The sequence below is a fragment of the Neophocaena asiaeorientalis genome, unplaced genomic scaffold, assembly GCF_003031525.2.
Source record: "Neophocaena asiaeorientalis asiaeorientalis breed wild unplaced genomic scaffold, Neophocaena_asiaeorientalis_V1.1 scaffold84, whole genome shotgun sequence".
NCBI classification, from domain to species: Eukaryota; Metazoa; Chordata; class Mammalia; order Artiodactyla; family Phocoenidae; genus Neophocaena; species Neophocaena asiaeorientalis.
This window is the reverse complement of record NW_020173656.1, coordinates 2,290,143-2,310,169: the sequence shown is the minus strand read 5'-3', so window position 1 is coordinate 2,310,169 and position 20,027 is coordinate 2,290,143. Positions and strand designations below refer to the sequence as shown.

At 39.0% G+C, this 20,027-nt stretch overlaps 1 protein-coding gene across 1 annotated transcript in view; it reads left to right on the top strand.

Annotated features, from left to right (window-relative positions):
* Positions 1-18,383, top strand: part of LAPTM4A (lysosomal protein transmembrane 4 alpha) — an 18,750-nt gene extending 367 nt beyond the window's left edge. Inside the window, exons 2-7 of the mRNA XM_024747805.1 lie at positions 8,746-8,866; positions 11,872-11,948; positions 12,698-12,820; positions 15,753-15,848; positions 16,366-16,464; positions 17,770-18,383. Coding sequence (XP_024603573.1) covers positions 8,746-8,866; positions 11,872-11,948; positions 12,698-12,820; positions 15,753-15,848; positions 16,366-16,464; positions 17,770-17,844 — 591 coding nt within the window. The 3' untranslated portion in view covers positions 17,845-18,383. The remainder of the gene's footprint in view (positions 1-8,745; positions 8,867-11,871; positions 11,949-12,697; positions 12,821-15,752; positions 15,849-16,365; positions 16,465-17,769) is intronic.
* The last annotated feature ends 1,644 nt before the right edge of the window (positions 18,384-20,027 follow it).

Here is a 20,027-nt window from a genome sequence, read left to right as displayed (position 1 = left end):
CCTTTAACTTTGAGGGGGCAGACTTGTGTCCTGGAATCGGAGTGGTGGTAGTTGGGAATAGGGAGATGGTTTTTGGGTGAGAGTAAGAGGAGGAAAGCGGGACTGGGTAAAGCAGGGGGGCTTGGGGGGCGGGATGAGGGTGCTAGGTTTTGGTTTGGGGAGTTCTGGAAATGACCAGGTTTCGGGATCTTTTTGTGTGCTTCCGTGACCTGAAAGAACTCTCCCTTCCCCCAGTGCTTCCTGGAATTTTTTTTTTTTTTCTCAGCGAAACAATTAGGAATGCACCTTGATAGATGCAGCCTAGTTTTAACATTACTTCTTGCTTGAAGGGAAGGCGACATATCCATTTTTAACGCAGTTGTCTGTGGTTCCTGGACCTTATTTGTTACAGTGTGTTTGTGATGTTACAGTGTGTTTGTGATGTAGGCAGAAAGGCCTCTGTTGTGAGTCTGGAAGTACGCTTGGAGGTAATACCATTTGCCAGGATTTACATACACTCGATTTGCCTTTTCCTAATGCAGTAGATCCCCTCACTCCCCCATCCCGTGTTCATGAGACGCTTTTCATAAAAGACCTATTCCGGTTTTGAGACCTTTGTTGAGGGCTTACTCCGTTTTGGTCACATATGCTGGCATTCCCTGGGGGCCAAGATCTATGTAATTCTATGTCAGAACCAAGTTGACAGTGTTATTGATTGGTGGTTCACTAGTAATACCTTTGTGATTTCTTACCACCATCTCCAGTATCCATATACATTGAATCTAATTTGTGACTTGTAAATATGTGCTTCTGTTTAGGTAGTTTTAGGTTATGATGACTTTACAGAAGATGTGACAAAGTTCTCATATTGCCGACTCGGTCATGTTCGCTAATGACTTTGTGATTTTTTTAGTTTTTGTTTTTGGTTTGGGAGGTTGTGGCATTAGTGCTAACTGCAGTTTCTGATAACATCTGTGAACTGTGAAAAAGGAAAAGCTTTATCACAGGCATATCTTTTTGCCTTTCTCTGTTCTCATTTCTTCCCAACCCAGAGGTTTGATCGAAACCATCACCATTTGGCAAACACCAGATGAGAATCATCTTCAGTTAGGCAGATACAGTTTCATGCCCCACCCGCAGAGGACTATTGGAACTCTACTTTATTCCTAATTGCCATGTTGTTATTTACAGTCTTGCTTCATGAATGCACATTAAAAACAACAAAACTTGAATGTGTAGGCTTATTGGGTTGTTTCTAAGCTTATTTTAATATTTCCATTGTTTTTATATTCAGAAACATCATTGCTATAATTATATCACATTTCCCCACGAAGACCGCCCCCCCTTTGTATTTTAACTGATTTGTAAAACTGGACATTGATCAGATCAGGGCAACAGCAGCCTTGTATTTCTAACTTTTTATTTCTTCATTTTGCTTAGGGTCTGGGTCTTCAGTTTCTTTTGTTTGTCCTTAGCTCTGCCTTCCCTAAATGAATAATTCAAATCTTTAGGGTCCTCAGGCCTCTTAGTCAACCCTGCTTCCCTCATCCCTAGAAGATGACCTTCCCTCCTACTTAATTGAGAAAGAGCTCAGCAGCCTGGAACTCAACCTGCAAACTTACTCTTCCTGTTTCTTCTCATATCCTTCCCTCCATTCACAGAACAAAGGATTTCTAACTCCTCAAGAAGAAAATAAGCACCATCTCAGTTTCAACCATCCGAATGTAATTGGCTGTATTTCTTTCCAAGGCAGATTTTTTTTGATGCTATGGGCTCAGCTCATAAAAATTAAGGGAATAGCAAGGAAAATTAGGAGTTATAAACCATGAAACTCAAAATGCAGAGAGAAGAACTTTAGTAAGGGCATTTATTCTCCCAAAATAGGGAACAGGGAGTTGTAAATCTGTTTCCCACTGGAAGGACTTGATGTGAAAACATTTTGCATAGCATCCTTTTTGCGTGCTTTAGTTTTATAAAAAGATGCCGTAGCTGTTCTTTCTTTGCATGGATTTCTCTGGTTAGTAGAATATTTAAGCTGCTTACATCAGTTAATCTGTTCTAAGACATATATTGATTATCTACAGTGTAAATGGCTGTGGGGCACATACAAAAAGAGTAAATCACAGAGACGTGTTATTCGTCTTTTGTGTTCCTATTAGCTGCCACACAGAGGCTCTGAAGTGTTTCTTGTCTTGGCCATGGCATCTGCCGTTAAGATACTGATGGTATTGCAAAGAACTTTGGAGCAAAGATACAAAAGTGAAACTTAACGGTACAGTGTCAAGGGAGAAGGAGAAGGTGATCAGTAATATCAGATTCAAATTACGTTAAGAACTGGAAAAGGCCCTTGGTTTTGTGGATTACAGTATTGTAATTGTATTGGTGACTTTAAAAAGTGTGGCTTCAGGATCCTGGCAATACAAAGACACAATATCTGTCTAGCTGGGGAGACATGTAACATTCAGAAAACAAGATCACCAAGACACAAAACGAAGAGGAGTTGTCTGAACAGTACATTTTTTTTGCCAGAAGCTTCTTTACTAAGAGAAATAATATGGGAGTGGGTGGGTGAACTGGAATGTCACTTCCCTCTCCAAGTACCTTGTCGGGATACTCTTCCTCTTCTGTTCCAGCTGGGAGAATATGATTCTCTTTAGATTGCCCTGTGCTGTTTGGAACCTAGGGGTTCAGTCTTCCCTCCTGCCGGGTGCAGACACTGTAGCAACGACTTTGTATCTGATATAGTGTCATTGCCTCTAGAACTGCCTCTACTGGTCGCACGTTAGGCGACTGCACACCGTATAGTAAAGGATTAATTGTATGGTATTAAGTAGTGCAGTAGGACACAGAGAAGCCAGAGCCAGTTGAAAGAAGCATGCCTGGCTTAATACCTGGTTTACGTAATATGAAATCTCAGAATGAGCTCCAGTTTAAACTCTGACGTTCATACATTGTTTTTTCTATCATTTATTGAAAAATTTGAAGCCATGTGATTTTAAACAACAGTTTCTTTTGTGGTATAAGTTCAGATGCTTATTGAATGATTGAAAATGAGCTTAAAAGTCTGCTGCAGGGGTGTCCTCTTTCATGGTTAATGGTGTACTACAAGAAGACATTTTGAGCATTTGTTATAATTTTAGGTCTTGGAAAGATTTAATATATGGCTAATTTTTCATGAGTGTCTTCACCATAAACAGTCTAAAAGGTAGGTAGCTGAGGTAGAAGTGAAGACAGGCTCCCTCAAGCTGTGTTCCTTTCCAATCCTCACCCCCGACTCCTTTAAATAAGGATAGCTTGTGTATATTTCAAAGTTAGTATCTTTCCTCAAATACCTTTTTTTTTTTTTGCCTCAGTGCCTTTGAATATGCTCTCCAAAATGCTCTCCCCCAAGTCACTTTTTAAAAACTTTATTGAGAAAAATCTCAAATACACAAAAATAATGAAATAGTATAAAAACCTTTCATTTACTTATCATACAGCTTCAACCATTAACAACCATTTTGCCAATTCCAGTTATTTATTATTTTTTAAATTGGGGTATAGTTGTTTTACAATGTTGTGTTAGTTTCTACTGTACAGTGGAGTTCCCTGTGCTATACAGCATGTTCTTATTAGTTATCTATTTTATACACATTAGTGTATATATGTCAATCCCAATCTCCTGATTCATCCCACCCCCAACCCCCCACTTTCCCCCCTTGGTGTCCATATATTTGTTTTCTACACCTGTGTCTCCATTTCTGCCTTGTAGACTGGTTCATCTGTGCCATTTTTCTAGATTCCACATATGTGCGTTAATATATAATATTTGTTTTTCTCTTTCTGACTTACTTCACTCTGTATGACAGTCTCTAGGTCCATCCCTGTCTCCACAAATGACCCAATTTCAGTCCTTTTTATGGCTGATTAATACTCCATTGTATATATGTACCACATCTTCTTTATCCATTTGTCTGTCAGTGGGCGTTTAGGTTGCTTCCATGACCTGGCTATTGTAAATAGTGCTGCAATGAACATTGGGGTGCATGTGTCATTTTGAATTATAGTTTTCTCAGGGTATATGCCTAGTAGTGGGATTGCTGGGTCATATGGTAATTCTATTTTTAGTTTTTTGAGGAACCTCCATACTGTTCTCCATAGTGGCTGTACCAATTTACATTCCCACCAACAGTGCAAGAGGGTTCCCTTTTCTCCACACCCTCTCCAGCATTTATTGTTTGTAGATTTTCTGATGATTCCCATTCTAACCAATGTGAGGTGATACCTCATTGTAGTTTTGATTGCATTTCTCTCATAATTAGTGATGTTGAGCATCTTTTCATGTGTCTCTTGGCCATCTGTATGTTTTCTTTGGAGAAATGTCTGTTTAGGTCTTCTGCTCATTTTTGGATTGGGTTTTTTTTTTTAATATTGAGCTGCATGAGCTGTTTATATATTTTGGAGATTAATCCTTTGTCTGTTGATTCGTTTGCAAATATTTTCTCCCATTCTGAGGGTTGTCTTTTCATCTTGTTTTTAGTTTCCTTTGCTCTGCAAAACCTTCTAAGTTTCATTAGGTCCCATTTGTTTGTTTTTATTTCCGTTACTCTAGGAGGTGGGTCAGAAAAGATCTTGCTGTGATTTATGGCAAAGAGTGTTCTTCCTACGTTTTCCTATACAGTTAGTTTTGTAATAGTTCAGTTGTTTTCTTGATGAAGCTTCCTTGACTCCCAGCCAGAGGGATCTGGTTTCCTCACTGTGTACCTGGAAAAGTTACTTACTTACTTGTAAGTACTTACTAAATAGTACTAATTACACATTAGTATGATTATCTTTTTAAAAATTTTTACCCCCTACAGCAATATGTCCTCCTTGAGGGAGGAAGACGGTATGCCATTCTCTATAAACTGTGTGTTTAATAGTAACTTATTAGAGCATTTGAAGTACTTATTAGACATTTATTAAATGAATTATCTCCTCCAAAAATAGTAGGAATAACTCATTTGTAACTGCACGTAATGGTAAACAACAACTGTATACATACATTTAACTATATATACATTGAACAGCATTTTTAAAGGTAGTCCATTTTGGTCTCTATCTGATGACGGCTCTCTGACTTGCTTGAGACCCCATCAGGTTGCCCTAAAACACTGTTCTAATTATAGTCTTCGCAGATATTAGGTTGTGGCAAAGTACGCTGTGGGAAAACTAAAGAATAATGATTAAAAAATAAAACAGAAACAAAACCGGTCCTCAAGGGTCTTCTGGGATGGGTGTGGCGATGAAATGAGAAGCAAAGAGGAATTCCTCTCCCCAGGCTGAGCGCTTCCAAGGATCTGATACTATTCCTTTGAAACGAGTGAAATCTAACACATCTGGTCTTCAGTTGCTGTATGTTTACTTATATAAAGTGTACACTAGGCTTATAACACAAACCGCATTGTTCATCTCACTGAATACAGCACTGCTCCTACATGGTGTGCCCATTGCCCATGCTGTTGACATATTTGCTGCATTCTATATCCCTCCATATTACTAGGTTTAGAAGTTGGCCATTATTTTCATTACATTTTTACTAATTTTCTTTCGTGAATGCAGTAAAAGGGAAAAATGAATCGGGAATAAATATTCTGGAATTGTTTGTATATAGTTGCTCTCTTCATAGAAATTTTATATTACAAAACTATTAAGTTTTATGTGTGTTTTGAAAAACGCTACATGGAACTTAGTAGAAATATCAACTGTAATCAAAAGTAAATAGGATAGGGCCTGCATATGAGCGCAGGATAGGTGCTCAGTGATGTATCGTTTAAGATCACAAGGATGGGTTTTCCAGATTAGTACTTTAAAATGTTAAGTTGGGGTGCTAATGAAATATAGTTAATTCAGTGAAGATTTGAAAAATTGAGCATTTAATGAAATAGTGCTGAATTTATTTTACCATTTCTTGGTCCTTTTGATTAGACCTATATTTATTTTGTTTAATATTCGGGGGTATGACTCACAGTGAAAAGAAATTTGAAGTGTCACTAATACTAGAAGATAATAATGGGTGAGTCTGTGACTTACCCATGGAAGAGAAGGAAAGAGGTTTTTATAAATCTTACATGTGATACAAATATTTAAGAAGGGAAAATTAAACTCCTGAATATTTTTGTTGTGTCATTTCCTTCACTTAGTAATTGAGTTTGCATGTTTTTCTTGACATGAAAGTGTTTTTCTGTGCAGTGCAGAGCTTTTAAACTATGACCGTATTGTGCTTAGCAAAGTAGAGTTTGGTGAATTGATTTCTAACTCATTTCCATACACAGAATATACAGTGTTTTAGTAGATATATCTGATTGTTCAGTAATTAATTCACGTGATTGTATTAACTCATACTCATACACCACATATACTGTCCAAAACCCATTGCAATAAAAATGGGCAAAAAAAAAAAAAAAAGTCAGCCTTCAACTGGAGAGTCACCTTGCAAATATGATTGTCCCTTGTAAGACCTTTCAAGCATTGAAGGATAAAATACCTTGCTTTTGAGCAGTGCAAGAAAAAAGGCACGTTACTGAACATATTTATTTAGAGGGTAAAGTATAAACATTTTATAGCCTTAAATAATGGCTTATTTTGGAAAGATCTCAAAACAAGGGTTGCTTAGGAATGGTTATAAGTAATCCTATAGTGGTAAGAAGGATGCCTTAAAAAGAACCAGATTTGTATCCTAGCTCTTCAGCTCAGTGAACTTAACACAGGTTATTTCACTTTGCTGAGCCTTAGTTTACCCATCTGCAAATGGGCGTAAGTAATATTTACTAAACAAGATTGTTGTGAGGAATAAGTGAAGTAATATAGATGAATTTACTTATTTATAGTATATAGTCAGAAATACCAATTGATTCTGAATTAGGTATTGTGACATTGTTTATCTTATTTAAAGATAAAACTTGGGCTGCATGTCTTATAGAATGTGAAATGCCTTCAGCTGATAAGCTGTGTTACTCAGGGTGGACAGGAGAGAGCTACATAATAGAGATTGTTTAAAACACTGTTGGTAAAGCTCCCATATCCCTTGAAAGTATCAAATGTTCACAAAGGGAAGGAAGACAGATTCTGTGAACTCTAGATAGGGAAGCCTACTCCAATCCTCACATCATTAGTGTTGTTTTGATCACTTAAAGGAAGTGGTGCTTCCTGGGATAACTGTACAATTCACTAACAACTAGAGGCCTAGAGAATTTCCTTTTTGAATTGGAGTTACACCCTGGTAGACTAAGAAAATTCACCAGACACCGGTGATGGGATTTCAGCAAGATGTTTGACAAAGTCTCAAGATGTTTCTCTGGACTAGATAAAGACTTTTATTCAGAGGTTGCTGGCTGATGGGAAGAGAACAGCCTCTGTCTGGCGGCTTTGTCATCAGCCCTGTTCTTTTGCTTATGACTTAGTTGGAGATTCTCATTATATGATGATCATATTTTCAAATGCAGGCAGCTGAGAGTAAGTCTATCCGCAGGGTGTCAGAATCTAGATGGAGAAAATCTTGATAGGCAAGAATGTTAATAAGATGAAATTTGATTGCAAATATATATAAGCGCTTATGCGTGGGCCTCTGAATCCAACTCTACAGGTAGATATAGGTGGTAGCTTAGCAGGATCAAATGTGAAAAAGAACTGGGAGTTTTAGGGAGTCACTCATGTGACATTTAAAAGATTTATGCAGCCAGTGCCGTTTCAGGCTGCGTTAATTGAAATTTGTTAGCCTAGGATATGGGAACTGAGATCCCGATGTGTTGTGATCAGGCTGATCTTCTCTCATTTTAATAGTATGTTGAACAAACTGGAATGTGTGTATGGAGGGGAGCAAAGAGGAACTAGTGAGCTAGCTGGAAAATATGCTGGTTAGAAAACTGGTTTAAGTACCTGAGCGTTTATTCTAGAAAAGACAATATTTGGAGGCATATGTTGGCTGCCCTTATGTGTCAGAGGAGCACTTATTCAGAAGGGGTAGCAAATGATCTCAAACTGTAGAATTAAGACCAATAGGTGAAAGTTAAATGGCACAGTCAAAATCTTTTTAAGCATTTGAGTGTAGCTCAAGAGTTTGTAGTTACCTATCGCTGGACAGGAGATAACTGTGGAGGGGCTTTAGGCTTATCTGATGGATCATTACATACTTAGCCCATTGAAATTATATTTATCTGATAGATTAGCTTCTTCAAATCTGGAAATTCTGAGACTGGGATATGAATAAATATGTGATTCAAATGAACAATTTGTGAGGATCTCTCATTTTTCATTGTTGTGCCTTCTTATTCTATTATATTGACACAGGATCAGTCAAACATCTTTTCTCTGAAATGATTAAGTTTGTACTTTCACTTTATGAAATATTTACTTTAAAGTATTCTTTTTTTTTTTTTGCGTACGCGGGCCTCTCACTGTTGTGGCCTCTCCCGTTGCGGAGCACAGGCTCCGGATGCGCAGGCCCAGCGGCCATGGCTCACGGGCCTAGCCGCTCCGCGCCATGTGGGATCCTCCCGGACCGGGGCACGAACCCGTGTCCCCTGCATCGGCAGGCGGACTCTCAACCACTGCGCCACCAAGGAAGCCCCCGACTTTAAAGTATTCTTAAAATGGTATTGTGTATTTTGTCTCACAGGTAGTCCCCTTTTTGTGTCTCTGTTACTTCAGGGAAAACAGTGTTAAATAGGGGAAGGCATCTAAAGATTGTGCTGAGGACTGCTCACTCCCTGGCTAGTAGTATAATTGATAAAATGTTATCTTTCACAGGTGGTCAACCTGTTGATGGCAATTTTGCTGACTGTGGAAGTAACACATCCAAACTCAATGCCCGCTGTCAACATTCAGTATGAAGTCATTGGCAATTACTATTCATCTGAGAGAATGGCTGGTATGTTTTTAGTTGAAAATATCTCCTGCTAATTACACACATACAGTTAACTTAGAGGAGGATTGATTAAATTATGTTTGTTATTATACTTGCCGAGGCACAAAATGTTTTTGTAGGTTTTTTTAAAAATTATAATTGAGAATTATAATTGAGCATTTGTAGCCAGAAAATGTAATAGGCTGCTAGAAGATTTTTGAGAAATGTGTATTGTATACATTGGGGTACTGTGGAGAGAGGAGGGGAGAAGGAATTACAAACAAGACTGAGCCTTTGAGGGTCAGCTGACAAAGTTGTAGTAGAGGATGGATTTGCTCATGGAGCAAAAATCTTACAGTAAAGTATAAAATGTGAATTATTTGGAATATTTGGTGGCATCTTTTGCCCAGGGTCTCAATTCTTAATATATTTTTATTGTTTAGATGAAGATTTGACATTGGCGTTAAAAATAGAGTACTCCTAGAACATTCATGGAATGAATGTTCATGGAAATTACCTTTTTAAACCTATTTATTCCCTGATAGCAGTATTTTTCATTATTTATCTTTCTCTAACATACAGGTTTAATTTTGTATTAAAATTATGGTAAACATTTAATATTTGAACAGAAAATTATGCTTCAGACTTTTTAGTGTGAACAATTTCTTCTTCAGAAAAATTTCATTTCAGAAAAATGTTCCCAGTTCACATGTGTGTTGTATTTATATTGTAGGATCTTTTTTAGATTAGCTTTTATCATAAAGTTCTGTACTTCTGTACATTATGATCTTCTCTGATCCATTAATGAAGTTTTTTAAAAAAAATTTTGGTTATTAATTCAAATGATTCATTGTCCTCAGGGCTAACCTATTTTAAGGAGCCAAGTAGAGTTTTCTGGCCATCTGTTATACATTGTAGTATGATAACACTAACAGTTGTTCATACTGTGTTTTTTTTTTAATGAGTTTCCTGATTGTATTTCCAAATACAGTATAATCCTTTAATTTTATTGTCAAATGAATAGCAGAAATACCAAGAACATACAGAAACATACTTTCTGGCATTTGATTTTTTTCTTCTGAGTAATCTGTTTTTATTTAAAAGCCAAAATAGAACAATAAATAAAACTTTAGCTTCCAGTGACAGTTTTTTGGCATTTATAATATTTTACTTTAGGCTGTAAAATTTTACTGAACCTGCTAATGTCAGCGTTTTCCCTTGTCACGTGTGTTTCTCTTAAAATTGAGGTGTAGAAGAAGATTTATGGTTATTGAGAGTCTCGTAGGTCTATACAGCTGACTCTTTTGTTAGAGCTGCAGGGAAGAAGTCACACATTCATTGCATGTTGTGTGAGTGTTGTCACTGCTATAGAGAAAATCAGATCTATTCATTATCATATGTTTGTTGATTATATTCTACCCAAGCCCTGTTATTGAGCAAATATAAAAAAAAATACATAGTTCTTGGTCATACGGTAGTTGGTGTTTCTTTGGAAGGTAAGATTTTACTTTCCCACAAACCCAGTATTGCAAAGGTAAGTTAATTTCTAATCATTGGCCTGATAACTGATTTTTTAAAATGAGGTTTGTGATTAGTTATTTTTAATCAGCCAAATAGGATGTGACACTCAGTTTATAGGAAATACTTCTGCAGCATATGCAAGCTGTTTTTCAAATATGAATTTATCCTTATTTATACTCACTTTGGAGATGGGTGGACACTTGGGGCCTCCAAAGGAGGTGCTGAATGTAGTGGTGGCTGGGAACCTGAGGTTCTTCTCTGGCATCTAGCCTCTCATATTTTGTTTGCCTTATTGATTCATACATACTGGAGTGTCCCTTGTTCCAGGCATGAAATGTGTTTCCCACCCACCACCCCATCTCTCCTGTTTTGCTTTTTGTTGCTCCAGCGAAAGACCTTGAACTTCACTTTAATTATTCCGATACTTTAAGAAGTCAAAATCAACTCCTCGTCTTCCAGTAACAGAGTTTTGAAAGCTGATTGTTTGAATGATAAATTTTGCTTTCAAGTTTGTTTATATTTGAATTCTTCCCTTTGAGTGCCACTTTGCGTGCTACAGCAGGGAGGTTCTTTAAGTCCTTAACGTTTAGCTATCCTGTGTCCTCTAGGAAAAGTTAAAGAGGGCTGCTCTTACTTAGTTTAGTGCCAGATATTGATGCTGTGTGCATTGCCAAGTGACAAGATGATACATAACGTTTATCCAGTAGTGTGAACATTCAGCAGTTAGTCTAATCATTCAGCATTACTAGTGCCTTTCAGGTTCTTAACTGGCCAGAGTCAGAGAATCAGCTTTAGATTTGTGCTGAGAAGCTCATCAGGTCAAGTGTGGGTGCTCTTTTGGTTTGTTTTTGTTTTGTTTGAGATTACATGAGTGCTTTGTGAGAACATTTAGTGAACATGGATTAATGTAGAGAAAGGCAGCAATCTGAGGAAGGGTTGAGGAACAAAGAAGAAAATAGACCAGGATGTAGCAGACAAGCCATGGTTGAAGGGATGCGGAGCAGGGATTTCGGGTGTTGAAATGGGGGTGGGGGATTAAGGGAGAACCTTGAATTTCAGGCTGTGTATTTTATCTAAGGCAGTTGGGGGCATCTGTATAACTCTGTGTTTAATACATCTGTCTCTTAAGCAGATACCAGCCTTTTGCTCCAGTCAAACCCTGCTTATCTCACAAGACCCAACTTGTACCATTTCTTTCATATTTTTTCCCTGATTCTACAGGCAAAACTAATCGTTTCTGCTTCTGTTGTAGCACTTGCCACACTGAATTATAATTATCTATTTCACATCTTCAGAAGTTAGACTCTGAGCAGAGATCTGTCGCTGGCAGAGTACCTGCTTCATGTGCCATCCTAAATAAGTGGCAGTGAGTTGTGGCCGTTTAATAAATAAGAAAAAGGCACGGATTTCTCAAACTTCATTACTTAATAACATTATTTTGTCATAAAGAGTTTTATTCTTTTTGTTATATAAGTAGCTTAATTAGATTCTTGTTTTTGTTTTCTTAGATAATGCCTGTGTTCTTTTTGCCGTCTCTGTTCTTATGTTTATCATCAGTTCAATGCTGGTATACGGAGCAATTTCTGTAAGTATTCTATGATTTTAACTTTTTTTTGTTTTTTGCTGTTTATTTTTTTATTTTCTTTAAAAAATTTATTTTGTATTGTTTTTTACATCTTTATTGGAGTATAATTGCTTTACAATGTTGTGTTAGTTTCTGCTTTATAACAAAGTGAATCAGTTATATATATACATATGTTCCCATATCTCTTCCCTCTTGCGTCTCCCTCCCTCCCACCCTCCCTGTCCCACCCCTCTAGGGGTTCACAAAGCACCAAGCTGATCTCCCTGTGCTGTGCGGCTTCTTCCCACTAGCTATCTATTTTACGTTTGGTAGTGTACATATGTCCATGCCACTCTCACGCTTTGTCACAGCTCACCCTTCCCCCTCCCCATAACCTCAAGTCCATTCTCTAGTAGGTCTGTGTCTTTATTCCTGTCTTACCCCTAGGTTTCTTCATGACATTATTTTTTTCTTAAATTCCATATATATGTTTTAGCATACGGTACTAGACTTTCTCTTTCTGACTTCACTCTGTATGACAGACTCTAGGTCCATCCACCTCATTACAAATAGCTCAATTTCGTTTCTTTTTATGGCTGAGTAATATTCCATTGTATATATTTGCCCCATCTTTTTTTTTTTTTTTTTTTTTTAACCATCTTTATTGGAGTATAATTGCTTTACAATGGTGTGTTCTGAGTTTTACTGAATGGTACCCAGTCGTTGAATATACGTGATGTGATGTTGTGGTTGCTGTTTCTTTCCTTCAGTATCAAGTGGGTTGGCTGATTCCGTTCTTCTGTTACCGGCTTTTTGACTTCGTTCTCAGCTGCCTGGTTGCTATCAGTTCTCTCACTTACTTGCCAAGAATCAAAGAATATCTGGATCAGTTAGTAAGTGTGTATGCTAATTAAACTTTTTTTTTTCATTCATTGAAATTCAGAGTCAGCTTTTGGGCACTATTTTTATTTTAACCTCCCCTGTTTCTTTTTTAAAATGTTTTAAAGCAATGATCATTACTACTCTTAATGACCATGTTGAAACCAAAAAGATGAAAATAGAATATCTTCTTGCCATACCACATGGATAATCCAATATTAAAAGTCCCTAAAGATGGATATCATAGAACTTCAGGAGTAGTTCATCTTTTGTTTTGGGTATATGAAAAATATAATAATTCGACTGTATTTAGCACTCATTGGAGTTGTAGCTTTCTGTCTTTGCAAGCATCTGTAGCAAATATTTGATGCCTTCTATAGCCTTCACTCTATTCTAGGCAAACTGTTAGTGAATGGTATAAATAGAACATAACTTCCTTCTCTTCGAGGAGCAAAGCATGTATTTGGGGAGTCAAGACATGAAGATCTCATTTGTGATAATAAGCTAGGGCTGTCCCATGACAGCAGTAAATGAGCATAAGTTAATGACATGGGATGGAGAGGCAGGGGACACTGTGGGCTGAAGTAAGGTCTGGATGGAGGTGTAGGATCCAGATGAATGGAAGTTTATTTAACAAATGCTGTCTTTTGGGGAATTTTCTTGAAACCCACTTCAGATAGTCCATTTTGCATACCACAAATTTATTATTCATTCATTCAAAAAACATTTGTTGATGGCTTCCTATGTGCAGGGCACTCTGCTCAGTCCTAGGGCTACATCAGTTAAAACTTACTTTCTAGTGAATTGGGAAGTTGACGATTATTGAATTAAAATTGTGATAAAAGCGGTGAAGTAAAAGTGTCGGTTGCTTTGTGAGTGGGTATCACACAGATACCACACCTGGGGTGGGAAGTGAGCTTTGAATTGCACTCAAGAGTCTGAGTAGGACTTGAGATAGGAAAAGTACAGAAGAAAGTTCCAGGTAAAAGAGACACCTTGATGCAGGAAGGAACGTGGCATAGTCAGGGAACTCAGAGGTGACCGTGGTGGCCCGGCAGACGTGGTGGGAGCAGCCTGTGATGGGGCTGGAGAGAGGTGGCCCGGGGCAGGGCCTGCTGGCCTGGTCAGCGGCTTCCTGAGCATAGTTCTCCCTGATCACGTAGTCCTTGGCTGAAAATTTGCAAGGCTTCTGAATAAAATTTACAGCGTTCCCCCTGGAGCCGGTCCCATTGAGTTTTTGTCCTTTTCTTATTTATAGATGAAGGCTTAAAGAACAGTTTTGTTCCAAGGAGACACTTTGTAGCTAGGGTTTGGGGTTGGTGTGTGGATACTATTTTCTTCTGGTCCTTGGGATTTCTGTGTGCTTTTTTTATGAAAATGTAAAATTATTTGGGCCTTTGTGTTGATGTTTCCATTAAAAACAGTTAGAAGTTTTAAAGGATTAAATGAACTTTATAGAAGAACATCAAAAGGAATTTACTGTTCCTTTGGCAGAACCCCAGTGGTTTCTCTGTTCTGTTATTCACTTGGTGTCCCAGACTGGAAGATGCTTTCTCTGTTGGCCAGCTTGTAAATCCTAAATTACTTTGTAATGCCTTTCTCCCCGAACCTAGCTCATTGCCTTGCACACAGTAAATGCTAAAGAAATATTTGAGTAAATGCAGCTGATCTGGGCTTCCCTGGTGGTGCAGTGGTTGAGAATCTGCCTGCCAATGCAGGGGACACAGGTTCGAGCCCTGGTCTGGGAAGATCCCACGTGCCGCGGAGCAACTAGGCCCGTGAGCCACAACTACTGAGCCTGCGCGTCTGGAGCCTGTGCTCCGCAACAAGAGAGGCCCGCGCACCGTGGTGAAGAGTGGCCCCCACTCGCCACAACTAGAGAAAGCCCTCGCACAGAAACGAAGACCCAACACAGCCAAAAATAAATAAATTAATTTAAAAAAAATACAGCTGATCTTTCTCAGCAGAACATTTTATGTGTCCAGTAAATAGTATAAGTTTGCCTGGCTTCATAACCAGGGACGTGCCTTCTTTTGGCCCCTTTCTGATGAGCATTGAGACTGACAATTGGCTTTTTTTTTTTTTGGCCACACCATGAGGCTTGTGGGATCTTAGTTCTCCGACCAGGAATGGAACCCCGGCTACCGCAGTGGAAGCACGGAGTTCTAACCATTGGACCACCAGGGAATTGCTGACACTTGGCTTTTAAAAAATCATTTTCCCCATGTAGGACTGAATGGCCCAAGAAACTTAGGTAAATCTCAGCACCTCCTGACTTAGTGACCCAGGGACAAATCTGGGGTCATGTACAGGAGATAGTGTGTTCCCAAAGGCCAGGAAGATGTAAAATGAGCTCAGTGTAGACTCTTAGGAGTATTCTGAGTGTTCAAACATATATTTTAAGTGATCAATAGCATGCATTAATGATGCTGAGGCTTAAAAAGCACTTTGAGTTAAATTCTGTTTATAAGTTTTTATTAGAATATCAGTTCTGATTTGGGTGCCTTTTGTTTTGTATTCTTAAGATGCTTTCTAGGTTATCACAAAATACAGGTGCCATGGCTGAATTATAAGTGTGTGTGTATATGTTTAATTAATAAACTTTAGTTGTAGAGCAGTTTTAGGTTCATAGAAAAATTGAACAGAAAGTACAGAGTTCCCATATACCCGCTCCTGCCCACCCAGCCTCCCTCACAGTCCGTATTCTGAGCCGCAGTGGATATTTGTTCCAGTTGATGCACCTGCACTGATGCATCATTATCACTCGAAGTCCGTGGTTTACATTAGAGGTCACTTTCGGTGTTGTGCATTCTGGGGATTTGGACAAGTGTACAATGACGTGTACTCACCATTGTGATATCATAACAGAATAGTTTCCCTGCTCTAAAAATCCTTTCTGCTCTGCCTATTCATCCCCCACCCCCACCCCCCTTTTTTTTTTTACAGCCTGATTTTCCCTATAAAGATGACCTCCTGGCTTTGGACTCCAGCTGCCTCCTGTTCATTGTTCTTGTATTCTTTGCCTTGTTCATCATTTTTAAGGTGAGTTGCTCACTAAATATTTGGGGGGCCATTTGGACTGTGACACTGTCCATCTAAACCTTCTTGTTGCTGTGTCTCCTTACAGTTCTCCTATTCTGATGTAGTGGTAGAGACAGCTTCCAGGGAACGTCCTCCCTCTTGTTTCCAGGCAGTGGTTGGAAGCGCCAGGATTCTTCCTAAGGAACATCATTGTGTTTTTGGATGTGGTTCATGATTTGGATTGAAAATCTGTTAAAATTCCCAAGGTTCAGAAATAGAATTTCTTCTGCAGCACAATGGTTGTCACACTTGAATTGGAATCCCAAACTCTGGTTTCTCTGTAGAACAGTGGTAATAAAACCTGTGACATTTAAGTGAGGGCTGGTAGGGAAAGCACCTGGCCTGTGCTGGGTCCAAGTGGATGCCGGTTTCCTTCTCTGTGGAGAAAAGTGGGGAGAGCATTATAAGTCACCTTCATTTTAGAGCAGGTGGTCTATTGAGTTTCGAGCATATGTAAATTTTGTTTATATTCTTTTAGGCTTATCTAATCAACTGTGTTTGGAACTGTTATAAATATATCAACAACAGAAACATGCCAGAGATTGCTGTGTACCCTGCCTTTGAAGCACCTCCACAGGTGAATGATCCTTTACAGTATTAAATCTTCACTAGCCTTTATCAGTTATTCCAAAGAGAAGACCCTGTATCTTGACTTTCTCTTCAATGCCATAACTATGGTTTAGGGATAATCCTAAACTTGTGGATAGCTTGTATCTACAAGTTTCAGCCTTTCCCACTTGGAATCCTGGGTACATGGGCTAGAGGCACCCTGCACTGCTCATCTCATTCTGTTTGGCCGATAGGTTTGATTCGTAATCGGTCTCCAAGTGTTACATTTTGAGGGGGAGATCAGACAGGGAACCGCAGTGTGGGCGAGCCAGGCTCTTGGCTTCTGGAACTTCTAAGGATAGGGTACCATCAGCTGAAGCTTGTGTTGCTTTCCGAAAACATCCATATGATCCAAAGGGAAGCTGATTTTCCTGTGGGGAGATGAATGCAGTGGATTCCATGAGTCTGTTGGGAGGCCTACCTCTCAGGCCCTCTAGTTGCTGCTGTACTGTTTTCCCAGGTTTCCAGCATGTAGAGTATATGTGACACCTGTAGGGCCAGCCTGTCACATTGGAGTCACTTAGATTAAAAATGCCACTCTTCTACATAGATGTGCCCTTTACCTTAGAGCAGAAGACACAAGTACTTGGTCTTTTGCCCACAGATTCTGATGAAATAGAGCCTCATGATGGAGCGTTCCTTTAGCGTGGTTCAGCGGGACGTTTCACCAAGATCCTAAGTTCCTGAGGTGCACTTGGCACTGCTGCTTTATCAGTCACAGTGGAGCGAGGGGAGGGTGGCGGCACATACCGCCTGTCAAGGTGTCCTGGTGGCCTCAGGGTCAGTTCAGAAGCAAAATTTTTTCTGCCCTCCCTCCTTCCATCATCCATCTCTAGTGATCTTGGATCAGACATCTCACGTGCGTGTAAAAGCTCCAGGTTATTAGTCATCTCTACTCTCAGGAGCTATAATTGACCCTTGGACAACATGGGTTTGAACTGTGAGGGTCCACTAATATGTAGATGTTTTTCAGTAGTAAATACTACAATACTGTACAGTCTGCGTTGAATCCTCAGATGTGACACTGCAGATACGGAGGGCCATCTATAAGTTATATGTGGATTTTCAACTGTGCAGAGTGTCGGCGCCCCTAATGCCCACATCGCTCAAGGGTCAGGTGTACCCAAGGGTGAAGTGTACGTAGCTAATGGTTTCTTCAGCTCTTCCGTAGGTTTATCTACCCCTATTAAAGCTATTAATTCTGAAAGCTGAATTATTCAGGTAGAATTTTAAAGGAGAATTAAGTCTAATATAATTTTTTGTCTCTCTTCAGTATGTTTTGCCAACCTATGAAATGGCAGTGAAGATGCCTGAGAAGGAACCACCACCTCCTTATATACCTGCCTGAAGAAATTCTGCCTTTGTCAATAAACCCTATACCAGCTTTTTGTCTTGTTTATTTTACAAAATGCTGCAACACAGGGCTCTTCAAACTTGTTGGATATAAAGTACATTTTCCTTTGTTTAAACACTAACAGGCTTTTTGGATAGTTATTAAAAGTCAGATTTTGTTGTTGTTAAGTGTATTACATTTTAATAGTTTTTGAAGACAGTCTAGGTTAAGCAAGAGCAAAGTGCCATTGTTTGCCTTTGATTGGGGGGTGGGTGGGAAGCGGGCATTCTCTACGCATATTCTTTTCTAACTGCACTTTCTTTATATAATAGTTTGCATTTTGGTTATTTGCTGCCCTGGATACTTCCAGGAAGAATGAATGAAATATTCAGGGTGAGCGAGTTCGGTATAAGATCTGAGATTTTCAGCTCTGAAAACAGGAAAAATATATAACATTTTAACTTGACTGTGGAAGATGATGGTTGCATGTTTCTAATTTTGTATGTGTTTCCATCTTTGTGATAAGATGCTTTAATAAATCTCTGAAATATTTATTGTTTTTTTTTAAAATCTGTTATCCTTTTTTGATAGGTGAAACCCAACATTTTCTATTACAATAAACTCAGACTGCCAGGGTTTTTTAGTACTTTGAGAATAGCCATAGCCAAGCTTGGTGGACCCAACTGGGCACTGTTCCTGTCCCTGGAGTGGATATGTGGACCATCACAGCTTCTGATCACTACTTCATTCGAAGCAGGTTTGTCTTCTGGGAAAGGACACAGGCCTTACACTTTTTAACTGGAGAACAGTCATAATATATTAATCCCAATTATTTCCACCAAGGAAGGGGAAAATGTTGCTATTGTTAAGGGATCATTTTCCATCAGAGGGAAATCTGTTGTCACATAACAGTTAAATATCCTAGTAAATATATCCAAACTGTTCGCCTTTAAAAGTTAATTTTTTTCCTTCTGCTAGTGCTAGAGAAAAACTAGGTTACTTAGTATATTTGATTCTGAAATTCAGATAGAGGTAGCACTGAAAGATAAATGCTTAGCCCTGTTTTTTAAAATAAGCAGCCTCACCATGAGTAGCTCGTACATTTCACCATTCTGACTCATAAGTTTGATACTCTCTTCGCATTCCCACAAAAATGTCTCATGAGATGCTGATGCCCTCCTAAATCACAAAATTCTGTTATCCTTTCTAACTTCATTTTTTTGTAATCATTCATTGTTACCAACTACCTAACCTTCAAAGTCACTCTTCTCTTGGCCTTCAAAATATTGTATGGAGGTTTGCCTATCTTTTTAATTACTCAGTTTCTTTCTCTAGCTTTCTTCACCCACATCTACACTTGTCCATGCCACTCTGTATTGTGGTTTTGGCTATCTTGCTTCACTTTCTCAACTTTTACTTAACACTGTGTAGCTGCAAAAGCTCTGTAAAGTTCCAGGTGTTTCCGAGATCTGTCAACTCAAGGGTCCCATGTTCCCAAAATTGAGCTCACCAGGATATACATTCTCTCTGGCATCCTCTATTGGGTTCAATACCCAATTCTCACTTCTATTTAATCTTGAGCAAAAGTTTAATGCAATTCAATAAGTTTTGAGCATGTACTTTGTTCCAGGTGCAAGAAATGTAGGGATGGGCAAAATGTAAAAAAAAAAAAAATCCCTGGTCTTATTTTAGTGGGGAGAGGCAGATGATTTAAAATAACCTGTATAGTAAATTAGTGATAGATCTATGGAGAAAAAAAAAAGAAACAAGGAAAGTTGGTGGGGGGGGAGAGTGCAGTTTTAAATGGTGTCAGGAAAGGCCACACTTTGAAGGTGACATGTGAGTAAGACCTGGAGAATGAGGAAGGAGGAATATCCCAGGCCAAGGGACCTGCAGGAGCACACCTGGTATGTTCAAAAAGTAGCTTGGTGAGTGGAGAGGGAGGAGAGTGGGGAATGATGGGAGACAGTGCAGAGAGGTTTTGAATTGGCCATTGTAGGTCATTATGATGACTGTCTTTATTTATTTTTGTGTTGGGTCTTCGTTGCTGTGTGCTGGCTTTCTCTAGTTTCTGCGAGCGGGGGCTACCCTTCGTTGGCGGTGCGTGGGCTTCTCATCGTGGTGGCTTCTTGTTGCAGAGCACGGGCTCTAGGTGCGCAGGCTCAGTAGTTGTGGCTCGCGGGCTCTAGAGCGCAGGC